The sequence below is a fragment of the Anolis sagrei genome, chromosome 2, assembly GCF_037176765.1.
Source record: "Anolis sagrei isolate rAnoSag1 chromosome 2, rAnoSag1.mat, whole genome shotgun sequence".
Taxonomy (NCBI): Eukaryota; Metazoa; Chordata; class Lepidosauria; order Squamata; family Dactyloidae; genus Anolis; species Anolis sagrei.
The window spans coordinates 2,528,612-2,541,989 of record NC_090022.1 but is presented as its reverse complement, the minus strand read 5'-3'; the positions used below and the strand labels follow the sequence as shown (position 1 = coordinate 2,541,989).

Sequence of the window (13,378 nt, the reverse complement as noted above, 5' to 3'; positions counted from 1 at the left end):
TGCAGGAGTTCCAAACTCTGGAACACTTCTGACTCAGGCATTTTGGACCCGGGTCTCAGTGTGGGTGCATTGCCTTGGACTCAGAGCACAGGCTGAGAGGTCTCTCTTGGAAGGTCTTTCACTTGCTCCAGGACTCCCTCCCTCTCTTCCCACAAGAGGGCACTCACCCCTTTCTCACCAACCAGGATCCACCAATGAGATTTTGTCCTCCTTTGGTGCATCATCAATCTCCAAGTAGTAAAGGCCCAACTTCTTCTCTACCATTCTGATTCTGAACAAAACACCCTGGAGGGGCCAATGAGAATTTGCTTTCTGTCCGCAGTGTCACCTGTTTCCAGGCAGAACCACCACAACTTCACTTCTTCCCTTCCATCTCTGATTATTCTGGGACTCAAGACCGTGGTGTTGGCAAGCCCTGCCCGTGAGGGATCCCAAGGGTCATGTATTTGAACCCCTGAGCCTTGATGCCCAAGAGCCAACTATCCCTTTGGGAAGCCCCAGATTGAAGGGGGAGGCACAAAGTTTGAGACAAGGAAGGAGAAAGCATCGATCTCTTTATTGACAGAGGCACAGAGAGAAATCATGATCAAGGTTGCAGCTGCAAAAAGAGGCTTGCTAGCTCTGGGAAGAAGGGGGAGGGGCGGGATTTGTAGCACCATTTTTCAAAGGAGGGCCTTTGGTGCCTCAGGAGAAACAGGGCAGCATTGGGACCCCCAAGGGGCAAGGAGGACTCCCTTTGGAGGACGAGGAGGAGGAGGGGGCTTCCCACTAGCAAGCCTTTCTCTCCAAGTAAGATTCTCTGAATTCACCCCCCTCCCTTTACCCCCAAGGAAGCCCCTCTTTGCAATGAAAGGGAGCCAAAGCCACCCCAAGATGCAGCCCGCCTTCCAGAACAGCGCCCCCGAAGGAATGCAAGTCGAGGAGAAGAAGGGACCACTGCTGGGTCCACCTTTGTGTCATGAATGACTTTTCAATGACTTTGGAGCATAGGTTCTTTTTATTGCAATCTCCAGTGTGAGAGCATATATCAGATTACAGAAAAAATATTTAGACAAAGAATGACATTGGACATACAGACATACAGATTCTATGCAACTACATTGGTTATCAAACAAACAAACGGGAATTACATTTCCACTCAACATTCACACCACATGTACACACATTCATCCACATGCACCCAAATATTACCGTATTCTTTTCTTCCTCCTTGGAGAAGCACTTGTTAGGCCAGACGCTGATTTCCTGCAGCCTGTCAATGCATAGTTCAAAAACTTCCATAACGCCAAAACTTCTTCCCTAAGAACAATGCCAAGGACCAGATCTCTGTTTTCCAGACAGCAGAACCTGACTCCCTGCACAAAATCCAAGACTCCAACAGCGCCCTTCTTCCTCTTCCCAGAACCCTGCTTTCCCTACTTTCTGTCACTCTCCTTAGGTACACTATCTCTCTCCTTTCCATAAAGCAGAGCATAGCGGGTGGAACAGACTCCTCAGGTCTGCCACACTTTGAGCATTATTAGACTGAGTCTTTTATAGGAATATTCTGCTGATGTCATCCCAAAGTTGTAAATTAATGATAGACATCTTCCATCCTGGCTCCATCTCAGGTTCCCAGCCAGATGTTGATCTTCTTGATTGTTGTGGATCTTCTGTTGACTTTCTTCTTAACATAAGGAATGTTGAAAACATTTCCTTAACTGGAAAGAACCATTGTCACAGTTCTTATCAATTCTCATTAGCAGGTTTTGATCACAGTTCCAGCAAGCAGGTAGTTAGTCATTGCAGGCCTTCATATTATACTGGTGCTTCCAAAATTATTAGCTCCAACCACACATCCTTCCATTCATTCCCACACATCATATTAAATTCATATTTGTCAAATCTGCACATTGAATTTCTGGTGACATTTGCATGTTTGCACCCTTGGAGCTGGGCCAAGGCTGACGGCAGGGAGGAGGGAAGTTGGGTCTTCTTTGGCAAAGGAAGGAAGCCGAGTCTATTCCATGAGTCCCACTGAAGCAGAGAGAGGAGAGGAAGGGCAGTGAGTGAGTGGAAAGGCTTTCCCTGGCAGCAGGCTGAAGGGAGCTTCCCATTGCCCCCCTTTTCAGAGGTGCTATCATGAAACCCACCCACCCAGCCTGAAGGGTCCATCAGCTCCTTCCTGACCTTAGTTAAGAAGGGGTTCTCTTCCCCTGTGGAAGAGAGAGTGTGGCTCACCCCAAGCCCAGTGGGACAGGCTTCACCCCAGGCCCTTCTTGCCTACATTCCTTAAGCACCTTCTCCCAGGCAGACCCAGAGGCAAGGACATAATGGTTTTATCTCTGACACCCCCCCCCCCCAAATGTTTGTGGCTGGAAAGAGCAGTCTTTACCTGTGGTCGGGGGTACAGCACAGCCTAGTGGGAAGAAAAAGGAGGAGAGAAAGGTCAAGTCAGGGCCAAGGTTGCCTGAGGGCTGAGAAGGGTGGTATACAAATATAGTAAATAAATAAATAAATGGTTGCTCCAAGGGCAAGACATCCCCCTCTCATCCCCCCCCCCTCGACTCCCCAACAAAAGGGCTCCTTGTGGGCTGACCCTCCTGGCAAATCGATAGTTAGCCTTTACGACCAAGATGGTGAAGCTGATGATGTTGTCCTCTCAACATCATCAGGTGGCACCACCTCTCTGGCGTCATGCAAGGAGTGCTGGGATATACAGTACCCAAATGATACTCAGCAGCCCACAACCTCCCCTTCCTGCAGCCGCATATGCTGTGGCCTTCCTTTTAGAGGAAGCTGGTGCCTCTTGGTTGTGGATCCCAGTCCCAACACATTCCCACCAAATGCACAAGTGCGCATGCGCCTCACCATTCCTAACGTAGAGGGAGAGCCCTGCAACCATGAAGACCACCCCCAGGACCAGGCCCACAACCCCTGTCCACATCTTGCTCTTGGCGGCATCCGACTGGGGCCCTGCAGAAGAGAAGAAAATGGAGATGTGGGGAAGGAAGGGCACCATCACCCCAAAAGCACATTAGGAAGAACTGTAGGATGGGGGTGGTGGATGGGAAGCTCTCCTTCTTTGGAGGCCTCTGCACAGAGCTCCACCAGGAACCTTCCAGGAGTGCTCTGGTTGCATATTCCAGCAGGGCCAAAGGGGCTGTACTAGATATCCCTCAGGGGTCCCTTCAAAGGGCCTATTGGTCAAGCTTTCTTACTCCACTCGATGGAGGCAGGGCTGGCAAAGCTGGCGTGCTCCACTTGGCAGGCGTAGACGTCTCCCTTCTCCGGCTGCGTCTCCAGCATCTCATGCATCTGGTACGTCCAGTCTCCGTTGTCAATGAGGCCCGAGGTCATCACTTGGTCCCCTTTTTCCTCCTTCCCGTTCCTGAACCACCTGATTTTGATCTTGACTGGAAAAAAGCTGTCCACGAAGCAAATCAACAGTGTGTGGCGAGTGGAGGCCTTGTAGTTGCTGGTAATTCTCATCTTGGGCTGAACTAGAGAGAAAGGGGACGAGAAGAAAGGGAGTGAGTGGGCTGCAAGGGGAGGGAGGGCGAGGATGAGGGTTTCCCATGATGAATGTGGCAGAGGAAGAGGAAGGGGGTCCCAGGCTGTCTGTTTCAGTGGGAAGGTGGCTCAGCCTCTGTCCCACAAAAGTGCCAAGTTGGGCTCCTCTCCCCAGGTATGATGTTTGGTTCAAAACTGGCCTCATAGCACAAAAGAGAGAGATTGTCCTGGTAACTGAAGGTAGAAAAGGCCAGCTTGCAGGGGGTCAGGGGAACCTTAGGACTGCAACCAATGCCATGCTATGGCCCTGTTTCGGCAGCATTCACTCCCAATGTTTCACTTGCATCTGTGATTGGCATCTCCAAAGGTTCTGTTGGCACTGAGGCAAGTGGGGTGTTTATGTAGACCTGTGGAATAATGTTCCTGGTGGGAGGGAGAATCCTTGTCTGTTTGAAGCAAGTGTGACTGCTGTCATTAGCAAGCCTGAATAGTACTGAGCATCCATGAAGCTGCAAAGTCAATCGGTGAGGGGATCTGCATAGAGATAGCCTGGCCCCTGTTGCCTGGGAGAATCCTTTGTTGGGAGGTGTTAGCTGGCCCTGATTCATTCATGTCTGGAATTCTTCTGTTAACAGTTAACACCTCCCAACAAAGGATTCCCCCAGGCAGGAAGCAGCCAGGCTTTGTGGCTGCAAGGCTGCTCAATGCTAATCAAGGTGGCCAATTGCAACATTCACACTTGCCCCAAGCAGACAGGAGTTCTTTCTCCCACCCTGGACATCATTTCACAGATCTATAAACCCCACTTGGCTAGTTTCCAACAGACCACATAACCTCTGAGGATGCCTGTGGGTGAAATGTTAGGAGAGAATGCTTCTGGAACATGGCCAGACAGCCCAGAAACCTCACAGCAACCCAGTGATTCTGGCCATGAAAGCGTTCTTTTGACAACAACATTTTAGTGTTTTCTAAATGCATTATAACTGTACCTTTAATTTGCTTCTGACACGATAAATATCAATACCACTCTGAAACAGAGGAATTCCAGACAGTAAACAAACAGTTGATTGCACAAGTCTCTAGCCCTCAAAGAGTACTTAGCCTAGATAGAATAGAACGTGGGATTCCTTCCCCACACTTCCTATGCATGCCTATCTCAAGAAGGAGCTTAAAGGAGGCTTTGTCCTTATTCTTCCTGCATGCCACTACCCCCGCCCCTTTTGAATATTTAGCAATGTGAGATCTTTGAATGATGAGGCAGCTTCCTCTTTAAAGGTATTTTGATTGCCCTGGTGAGATCATCTTGGCCTTCTTTCTCTTCTTTTTGTCTTCCTTGAGTGAGGAGGCATCTTGCCTTTCTCTAGGATACCATTTTGATATTTTTATCCTCTTTCTTTCCTCGGAAGATAGCTCAGTGAAGCTAGTTTAGCTCCAAGAACCTTTCCTATCCAGAATGGATTTCTTTTGACCTTAATAAACATTTTATTTTTGAACCTATGAATTGTGGCTCCTGCAATTCTGATTCATCCTGTTGACTGAAGACTAATCCTTGCTTAAGTCACATAAGCTTCTGCTGGTTATGAAGCGTGCTTCTGGCACTCTGCTATATTTTTGTGGAATTATTCCATTACTTCCCCCCCCCCCCCCCCCGCAATCACCTCCATAATGTATAATGCATTGATGTGCTCTCTCTCTCTCTCTCTATATATATATATATATAGAGAGAGAGAGAGAGAGAGAGAGAGCCGCTGCAAACTAGGTTCCTGCGGGAGAAAACCTTGCTAGCACGTCCCTGACGTCATGAGCCTGCGCCTCTCTCCCCGCCCCTTTCTCCGCCCTTTTCTCTTTGCCAGCGTGGTTTTTCCTTTGCTAGGGCAGCATTGCCCGCATTTTCTCTCAGGTGAATTCTGCCAACTGAGAGAGTACGCTGGCAATGCTGCCCTAGCACAGGAAAAACCACTCTCGCACGGAGAAAGGGGCGGAGAAAGGGGCGAGGTGAGAGGCGGAGTCTCGTGACGTCTGGGACGTGCTAGCAAGGTTTTCTCCCACAGGAACCTAGTTTGCGACGGGTCATATAAAAGACATTTTTTCTCTCTATTTGGTGTGACAGCGCGAGTGGCGCCACCTGTGTGTAGAACTTTCAAGTGCAAAGGTTTAAACTGTATAACATGCCCAAACTTGCCTAGTTTGTAAATGTATAGTTATATTGATTGGTTATTTATAACTGTCAATCAGTGTTGTTTGCACCAGTTATATTGCTTCCTCAGCTTAATTGCTTGGCTCCACCTCTTCCTGGAGGAGGGCAGAGCTTTTCCTTTTCCATTCTACCATCAAACTTTCTATCAGATAGATGTGAGAAAGAGACTTGGCTCTAAAGCCCTTAATTAAGTTACCTCTCATCACCAATTCTAAGGTTTTTACCCTTGGGACTCATACTTCATGCCCAGATCGCCCTGGACAATGTTGAGGAGACCCAAGCGCCTTCAAACCAGTCCTGTGGTACCAGAGGAAGGCTTTGTGTCTTCAAATATAGGCCATTTGGATTGGGGGTGTGAATGTTCAGGCATTTGCAGCCATTGAGAAAGAGGGAACCTTGAAAAGCTTCTCAGCTGTGAAATCTCCTTGGACCCAAGACAACCACATACTGTAATGTATATTTCCTTTACCTCTTTGAAACTTCCAGCTTATTGCCTTAAAGGGATAACTCTTTGTGGAAAATAAAACCTATTTTGAGTTATCTACAGTGTTTTGGTCCTTGGGAGTTCCAGTTCTTTAAAGGAAGGCAAGAAGCAATCCCCTGGGGGAAAGATGTCACATCTATGTCTCTTTCACTAAGAGTTATAGCCCCAGGCGCGACGGCATATTTGATGCCTTAAAAAAAACTACAACAACACACACGAACAAACAAAAATTAAATCCTCAAGCAAAAAACAAACAAACAAAAGAATTAGGTCTAACGTTAAACTCTACACATTTCTGGATAATAATTGAAAATGACATCTGGGTTTCCCTCCACCCATTGCCCCTCCCTCCCTCCTTCCCTGGGTGGAGGATGACCTGCGTGGGAAGGGGGCACTCACTCTTCCTGCCGAGGGAGAAGCGCTCAAGGCTGTCATAGTTGTGTCGGCAGAGGTCCACGTTGGCCATCAAGCTCCGCAGCTCATCCGGGTCCCGGTTGAACCTGTCCACGTTGGACTCCATCATGGGCGCGAGGGCCACGTACCGGCCCAGGGTGCTGTTGAAGCGGGCCACTTCCCGCCGGTCGTAGATCAGCCGGCTCAGGAAGAGCACCTGGGGTTCCTCTCCGCCAGCACCGCCGGTCCCGTTGGAGAAGAAGCACTCGCCCCTCTCTTGGTACAAGAAATCCACTGTGGAACCAGAAAGGGGAGGGGGAGGGAGAAGGAGAAAGAAAAGGAGGAGTGACTTTTCGGCTGCTGGGCGCCTCTTCCCCGCTCTCCTGACTTCCCCTTGAGTCAGTCCCAACAGGGGCGGTAATCATCATCATCATCATCATCATCATTTTTCCCATGTCAGGAACAACTTGAGAAACTGCAAGTCACTTCTGGTGTGAGAAGATTGGCCATCTGCAAAGACGTTGCCCAGGGGATGTTACCTGGATGTGTTTTGATATTTTGCCATCCTTGTGGGAGGCTTCTCTCATTTATTTATTTATTTATTTAAAGCTTTTATAACCCAGTCTTCTCAACCTCCGAAGAGGGACTCAGGCTGGCTAACAGCAGAAAATTCATACACAAATAAGCTAAAACAGAATAACATCATAATACATTAATACATTAAAATACATTACAATAAGATGACCACCAGATCTACTACTGCGGACAAGAGGAACATCGAAGAAATGGAGTAGCCTTCATAATTAATAAGAAATTCGCTAAAGCGGTGCTTGGATACAACCCAAAAAATGACAGAATGATCTCAATTCGAGTGCAAGGAAAGCCTTTCAACATTACAGTGATCCAAATATACGCCCCAACCACAGCTGCTGAAGAAGCAGAAGTAGATCAGTTCTATGAGGATCTGCAGGAACTACTGGATAATACACCAAAAAGAGACATTATTTTCATTACAGGAGACTGGAATGCCAAGGTGGGAAGTCAAATGACAACAGGGATCACAGGCAAGCATGGTCTGGGAGAACAAAATGAAGCGGGACGCAGGCTGATAGAATTTTGCCAGGAAAACTCGCTGTGTATAACGAATACTCTCTTCCAACAACCTAAAAGACGGCTTTACACATGGACCTCTCCAGACGGTCAACACCGAAATCAGATTGACTACATCCTTTGCAGCCAAAGGTGGCGGACATCCATCCAGTCGGTGAAAACAAGACCTGGGGCTGACTGTAGCTCAGATCACGAACTTCTTATTGCTCAATTTAGAATAAAACTAAAGAGATCAGGGAAAATACACAGACCAGTTAGATATGATCTCACTAACATTCCTAGCGAATATACAGTGGAAGTGAAGAACAGATTTGAAGGACTAGATTTAGTAAACAGAGTCCCAGAAGAACTGTGGACAGAAGTCCGAGACATTGTTCAGGAGGCGGCAACAAAGTACGTCCCAAAGAAAAAGAAAACCAAGAAGGCAAAATGGTTGTCTGCTGAGACACTGGAAGTAGCCCAAGAAAGGAGGAAAGCAAAAGGAAACAGGGATAAGGGGAGATATGCCCAGTTAAATGCGCAATTCCAGAGGTTAGCCAGGAGAGATAAGGAACTATTTTTAAATAAGCAATGCATGGAAGTGGAAGAAGACAACAGAATAGGAAGGACAAGAGACCTCTTCCAGAAAATTAGAAACATTGGAGGTAAATTTCAGGCAAAAATTGGTATGATAAGAAACAAAGATGGCAGGGACCTAACAGAAGCTGAAGAGATCAAGAGAAGGTGGCGAGACTATACAGAAGATCTGTATAGGAAGGATAATAATATCGAGGATAGTTTTGACGGTGTGGTGAATGAATTAGAACCAGACATCCTGAGGAGTGAGGTTGAATGGGCCTTAAGAAGCATTGCTAACAACAAGGCAGCAGGAGACGACGGGATCCCAGCTGAACTGTTTAAAATCTTAAAAGATGATGCTGTCAAGGTGATGCATGCCATTTGCCAGCAAATATGGAAAACACAAGAATGGCCATCAGACTGGAAAAAATCAACTTATATCCCCATACCAAAAAAGGGAAATGCGAAAGACTGCTCCAACTTCCGTACAGTGGCCCTTATTTCTCATGCCAGTAAGGTAATGCTCAAGATCCTGCAAGGAAGACTCCAGCAATACATGGAGCGAGAGTGGCCAGATGTTCAAGCTGGGTTTAGAAAAGGCAGAGGAACGAGAGACCAAATTGCCAATATCCGCTGGATAATGGAGAAAGGCAGGGAGTTTCAGAAAAACATCTACTTCTGCTTCATTGACTATTCTAAAGCCTTTGACTGTGTGGATCATAATAAATTGTGGCAAGTTCTTGGTGGGATGGGCATACCAAGCCACCTTGTCTCTCTCCTGAGGAATCTGTACAAGGACCAAGTAGCAACAGTCAGAACTGACCACAGAACAACAGACTGGTTCAAGATTGGGAAAGGCGTACGGCAAGGCTGCATCCTCTCACCCAACCTTTTTAACTTGTATGCAGAACACATCATGCGATGTGCGGGGCTGGATGAATGCAAAGCTGGGGTGAAAATTGCTGGAAGAAACATTAACAACCTCAGATATGCAGATGACACCACTCTGATGGCCGAAAGCGAGGAGGAGCTGAGGAGCCTTCTAATCAAGGTGAAAGAAGAAAGCGCAAAAGCCGGGTTGCAGCTAAACGTCAAAAAAACCAAGATTATGGCAACAAGAATGATTGACAACTGGAAAATAGAGGGAGAAACCGTGGAGGCCGTGACAGACTTTGTATTTCTAGGTGCAAAGATTACTGCAGATGCAGACTGTGGCCAGGAAATCAGAAGACGCTTCCTTCTTGGGAGGAGAGCAATGTCCAGTCTCGATAAAATAGTAAAGAGTAGAGACATCAGACTGGCAACAAAGATCCGCCTAGTCAAAGCTATGGTATTCCCTGTAGTCACCTACGGATGTGAGAGCTGGACCTTAGGGAAGGCTGAGCGAAGGAAGATCGATGCTTTTGAGCTGTGGTGTTGGAGGAAAGTTCTGAGAGTGCCTTGGACTGCGAGAAGATCCAACCAGTCCATCCTCCAGGAAATAAAGCCCGGCCGCTCACTGGAGGGAAAGATACTAGAGACAAAGTTGAAGTACTTTGGTCACATCATGAGGAGACAGGAAAGCCTAGAGAAGACAATTATGCTGGGGAAAGTGGAAGGCAAAAGGAAGAGGGGCCGACCAAGGACAAGATGGATGGATGGCATCCTTGAAGTGACTGGACTGACCTTGAGGGAGCTGGGGGTGGTAACGGCCGACAGGGAGCTCTGGCGTGGGCTGGTCCATGAGGTCACAAAGAGTCGGAGACGACTGAACGAATGAACAACAACAACAATACGGAGCAAATAATTACATACAGCCAAATCGTCAAGGTAAAATCACAAATTCAACACCATCTGCCAGTGTGGTCAGCCGTTATTGACTCGATCATCATTCTGAGAATGCTATATCCCAGAGCCAAGATTTTCCCTGCTTTCTGAAAGTCAGGAGGGAAGGGGTAGATCTAATCTCCATCGGGAGAGAGTTCCAGAGTCGAGGGGCCACCACTGAGAAGGCCCCGTGCCTCGTCCCCACCAGACGCGATTGCGAAGATGGTGGGACCGAGAGCAGGGCCCCTCCAGAAGATCTTAACAACCTTGATGGTTTGTAGGGGGTATCCGTTCGGACAGGTAAACTGGGCTGGAGCCGTTTAGGGATTTATAGGTCAGCACCAGCATTTTGAATTATGCTCGGAATCTAATTGGCAGCCAGTGGAGCTGACGCAACAGAGTAGTATGCTCTCATGACCCTGCATGGGGAGCTGCAGCTGACAGATGGGAGCTCAACTCGCTCTCCCCTGTCAGTCAGCAGTCTTGCTGGCATAAGATTTTAACCCATTGCGCCATTGGGGGCTCCTATAGCACAATCCAGTAGAGTTCTGCTTATCCAACCTTTGCTCATCCAACGTTTTGCATTATCCAATGCAGCCTGCCCCCCACCCGGAATAATGTCCAGGGTGGAAGAGAGAAAACAAGAAGCCTTGTCTGTTTTGGTGCTAAATTTGTAAATAAAGTAATTACTACATGACGTTACTGTGTATTGAGGTGCTTTTTCTGTTGATGTGTTGACAAACATGACGTTTTGGTGCTTAGTTTGTAAAAACGTAACGTCATTTTAATGCAGGCATGATGGAAATACATATATTGGAGAAAAAAATATTGGACGTAACCATATTAGAAATAGGAATTAGAACAGTGTTTCTCAACCTGGGGGTTGGGACCCCTGAGGGGGTCGTGAGGGGTGTCAAAGGGGTCGCCAAAGATAATTCAGAAAACACAGTATTTTCTGTTGGTCATGGGGGTTCTGTGTGGGAAGTTTGGCCCAATTGTATCATTGGTGGGCTTCAGAATGCTCTTTGATTGTAGGTGAACTATAAATCCCAGCAAGTACAACTCCCAAATGTCAAGGTCTATTTTCCCCAAACTCCATCTGTGTTCACATTTGGGCATATTGAGTATTTGTGCCAAGCTTGGTCCAGATACATCATTGTTTGAGTCCACAATGCTCTCTGGATGTCTGGATGCTACCAAACCCTTCCACTATTTTCTGTTGGTCATGTTTGCTAAGACTGGTTCAATTCCATCATTGGTGGAGTTCAGAATGCTCTTTGATTGTAGGTGACCCTACAACTACATTTCCCAAATGTCAAGGTCTATTTTCCCCAAACTCCACCAGTGCTCCGATATGGGCATATTGAGGATTCGTGCCAAGTTTGGTCCAGATCCATCCTAGCTTAGTCTCTGGATGTAGGTGAGCTACAACTCTCAAGGTCAATGGCCACCAAACCCTTCCAGTATTTTCTGTTGATCATGGGAGTTAAATGAACTATAAGTCCCAGCAACTACAACTCCCAAATGACAAAATCAATCCCCCCTCCAACCCCACCAGTATTCAAATTTGGGCGTATTGGTGCATATCAGATATTTACATTATGATTCATAACAGTTACAAAATTAGTTATTTATTTATTTATTTATTTATTGTGTCATCAGCAACCAGACCATTGTGTTACATTTCTAACAGAACAAAACAAACATTAAAAAAAACAAACACAAATTTTGCAAGCTTGGTAGTTAATTAAATGTCCTTTGACCAGTATCTGGCCACTTGGAGTGCCTCTGGTGTTGCCGCAAGAAGAAGGTCCTCCATGGTGCATCATGTGGCAGGGGTCAGGTTGCATTGCAGCAGGTGGTCAGAGGTTTGCTCTTCTCCCCACTCGCATGTCGAGGATTCCACTTTGTGGCCCCATTTCTGAAGGTTGGCTCTGCATCTTGTGGTGCCAGAGCGCAGTCCAGCACCTTCCAAGTTGCCCAGTCTTCTGTGTGCCCAGGGGGGAGTCTCTCATTTGGTATCACCCACGGATTGAGGTTCTGGGTTTGAGCCTGCCACTTTTGGACTCTCGCTTGCTGAGGTGTTCCAGTGAGTGTCTCTGTAGATCTTAGAAAACTATTTATTGATTTAAGTTGTTGACGTGCTGGCTGATACCCAAACAAGGGATGAGCTGGAGATGTCTCTGCTTGGTCCTTTCACTATTGGCTGCTCCTTCCCGGCGGATGTCAGGTGGTGCAATACTGGCTAAGCAGTGTAATTTCTCCAGTGGTGTAGAGCGCAGACACCCTGTGATAATGCGGCATGTCTCATTAAGAGCCACATCCACTGTTTGAGCGTGGTGAGATGTGTTCCACACTGGGCATGCGTACTCAGCAGCAGAGTAGCAAAGTGCAAGGGCAGATGTCTTCACTGTGTCTGGTTGTGATCCCCAGGTTGTGCCACTCAGCTTTCGTATGATATTGTTTCTAGCACCCACTTTTTGCTTGATGTTCAGGCAGTGCTTCTTGTAGGTCAGAGCACGGTCCAGAGTGGCTCCCAGGCATGTGGGTGCGCTGCAATGCTCCAGTGGGATTCCTTCCTTCCCAGGTAATAATCATCAGAGCTCGGGATGCTTGCCTTGAGGTGAAAGTAGCATTGTGATTAACCCCCGGGAGCACAAGGAGTCTAGATCTGTTTCCGAGCTGTTTGCTAAGCAAACTCCGGATGGGAAGTGGGCCGGGGCGCAGAGGCACCTCTGTAAATGCCCCTCGACTGCCACTTGAGGAGTGCCCCCTCAGCTCACAACAGCCCTAGCAGTCCGGGGGGAGCCTTGGCTTTCTTGCCTCACTGCCGGGCGATCCTCTTCTCAAAGGGGCTGGGACCTTGAGCCTCGCGTAGCCCCTCTCATTCCTGCTCCACCTGGCCACTGGGTGCGTGAGTAGAGATGGCACTCCGCGTTCGATCCCTTCCCCATGACTGGCTCCCTTTCCTGATCCCCCGGCACTCCACCCGCCTCCTCTCCTCTCCCCAATTCGTGGGTGGGCCAAGAGGTGAAGCCGCTGTGCCTGGCCTGCTTCGGGTCTGGAGGCGTACCTGAAGACCCCAGCGTGCGCACGAAAAGTCACCTCTTCTCCTGACTTTCTCTTCAGCCATTGGGACCGAGAGAGAGAGAGAGAGAGAAACCCTCTGGCTGGAGGTATCTCCCACCTCCGCTCCCTCCTTTCTTTTTGCGCCTACCTTCAGGAAAGGTGGGCATCTCCACCTCTGTCTCTGTCTCTGTCCCAATGGCTGAGGAGAAAGTCAGGAGAAGAGGTGACTTTTGGTGCACACGCCGGGGTCTTCAGGCACGCCTCCGGAC

The 13,378-nt window shown here is 48.0% G+C and overlaps 1 protein-coding gene across 1 annotated transcript in view; it reads right to left on the bottom strand.

Annotated features, from left to right (window-relative positions):
- Positions 1 to 978: 978 nt before the first annotated feature.
- LOC132766329 (uncharacterized) overlaps positions 979 to 13,378 on the bottom strand; it is a 29,700-nt gene continuing 17,300 nt past the window's right edge. Inside the window, exons 7-11 of the mRNA XM_067465619.1 lie at positions 6,573 to 6,860; positions 3,201 to 3,482; positions 2,851 to 2,955; positions 2,375 to 2,398; positions 979 to 2,016 (exon numbers count right to left, since the gene is read on the bottom strand). Coding sequence (XP_067321720.1) covers positions 2,000 to 2,016; positions 2,375 to 2,398; positions 2,851 to 2,955; positions 3,201 to 3,482; positions 6,573 to 6,860 — 716 coding nt within the window. The 3' untranslated portion in view covers positions 979 to 1,999. The remainder of the gene's footprint in view (positions 2,017 to 2,374; positions 2,399 to 2,850; positions 2,956 to 3,200; positions 3,483 to 6,572; positions 6,861 to 13,378) is intronic.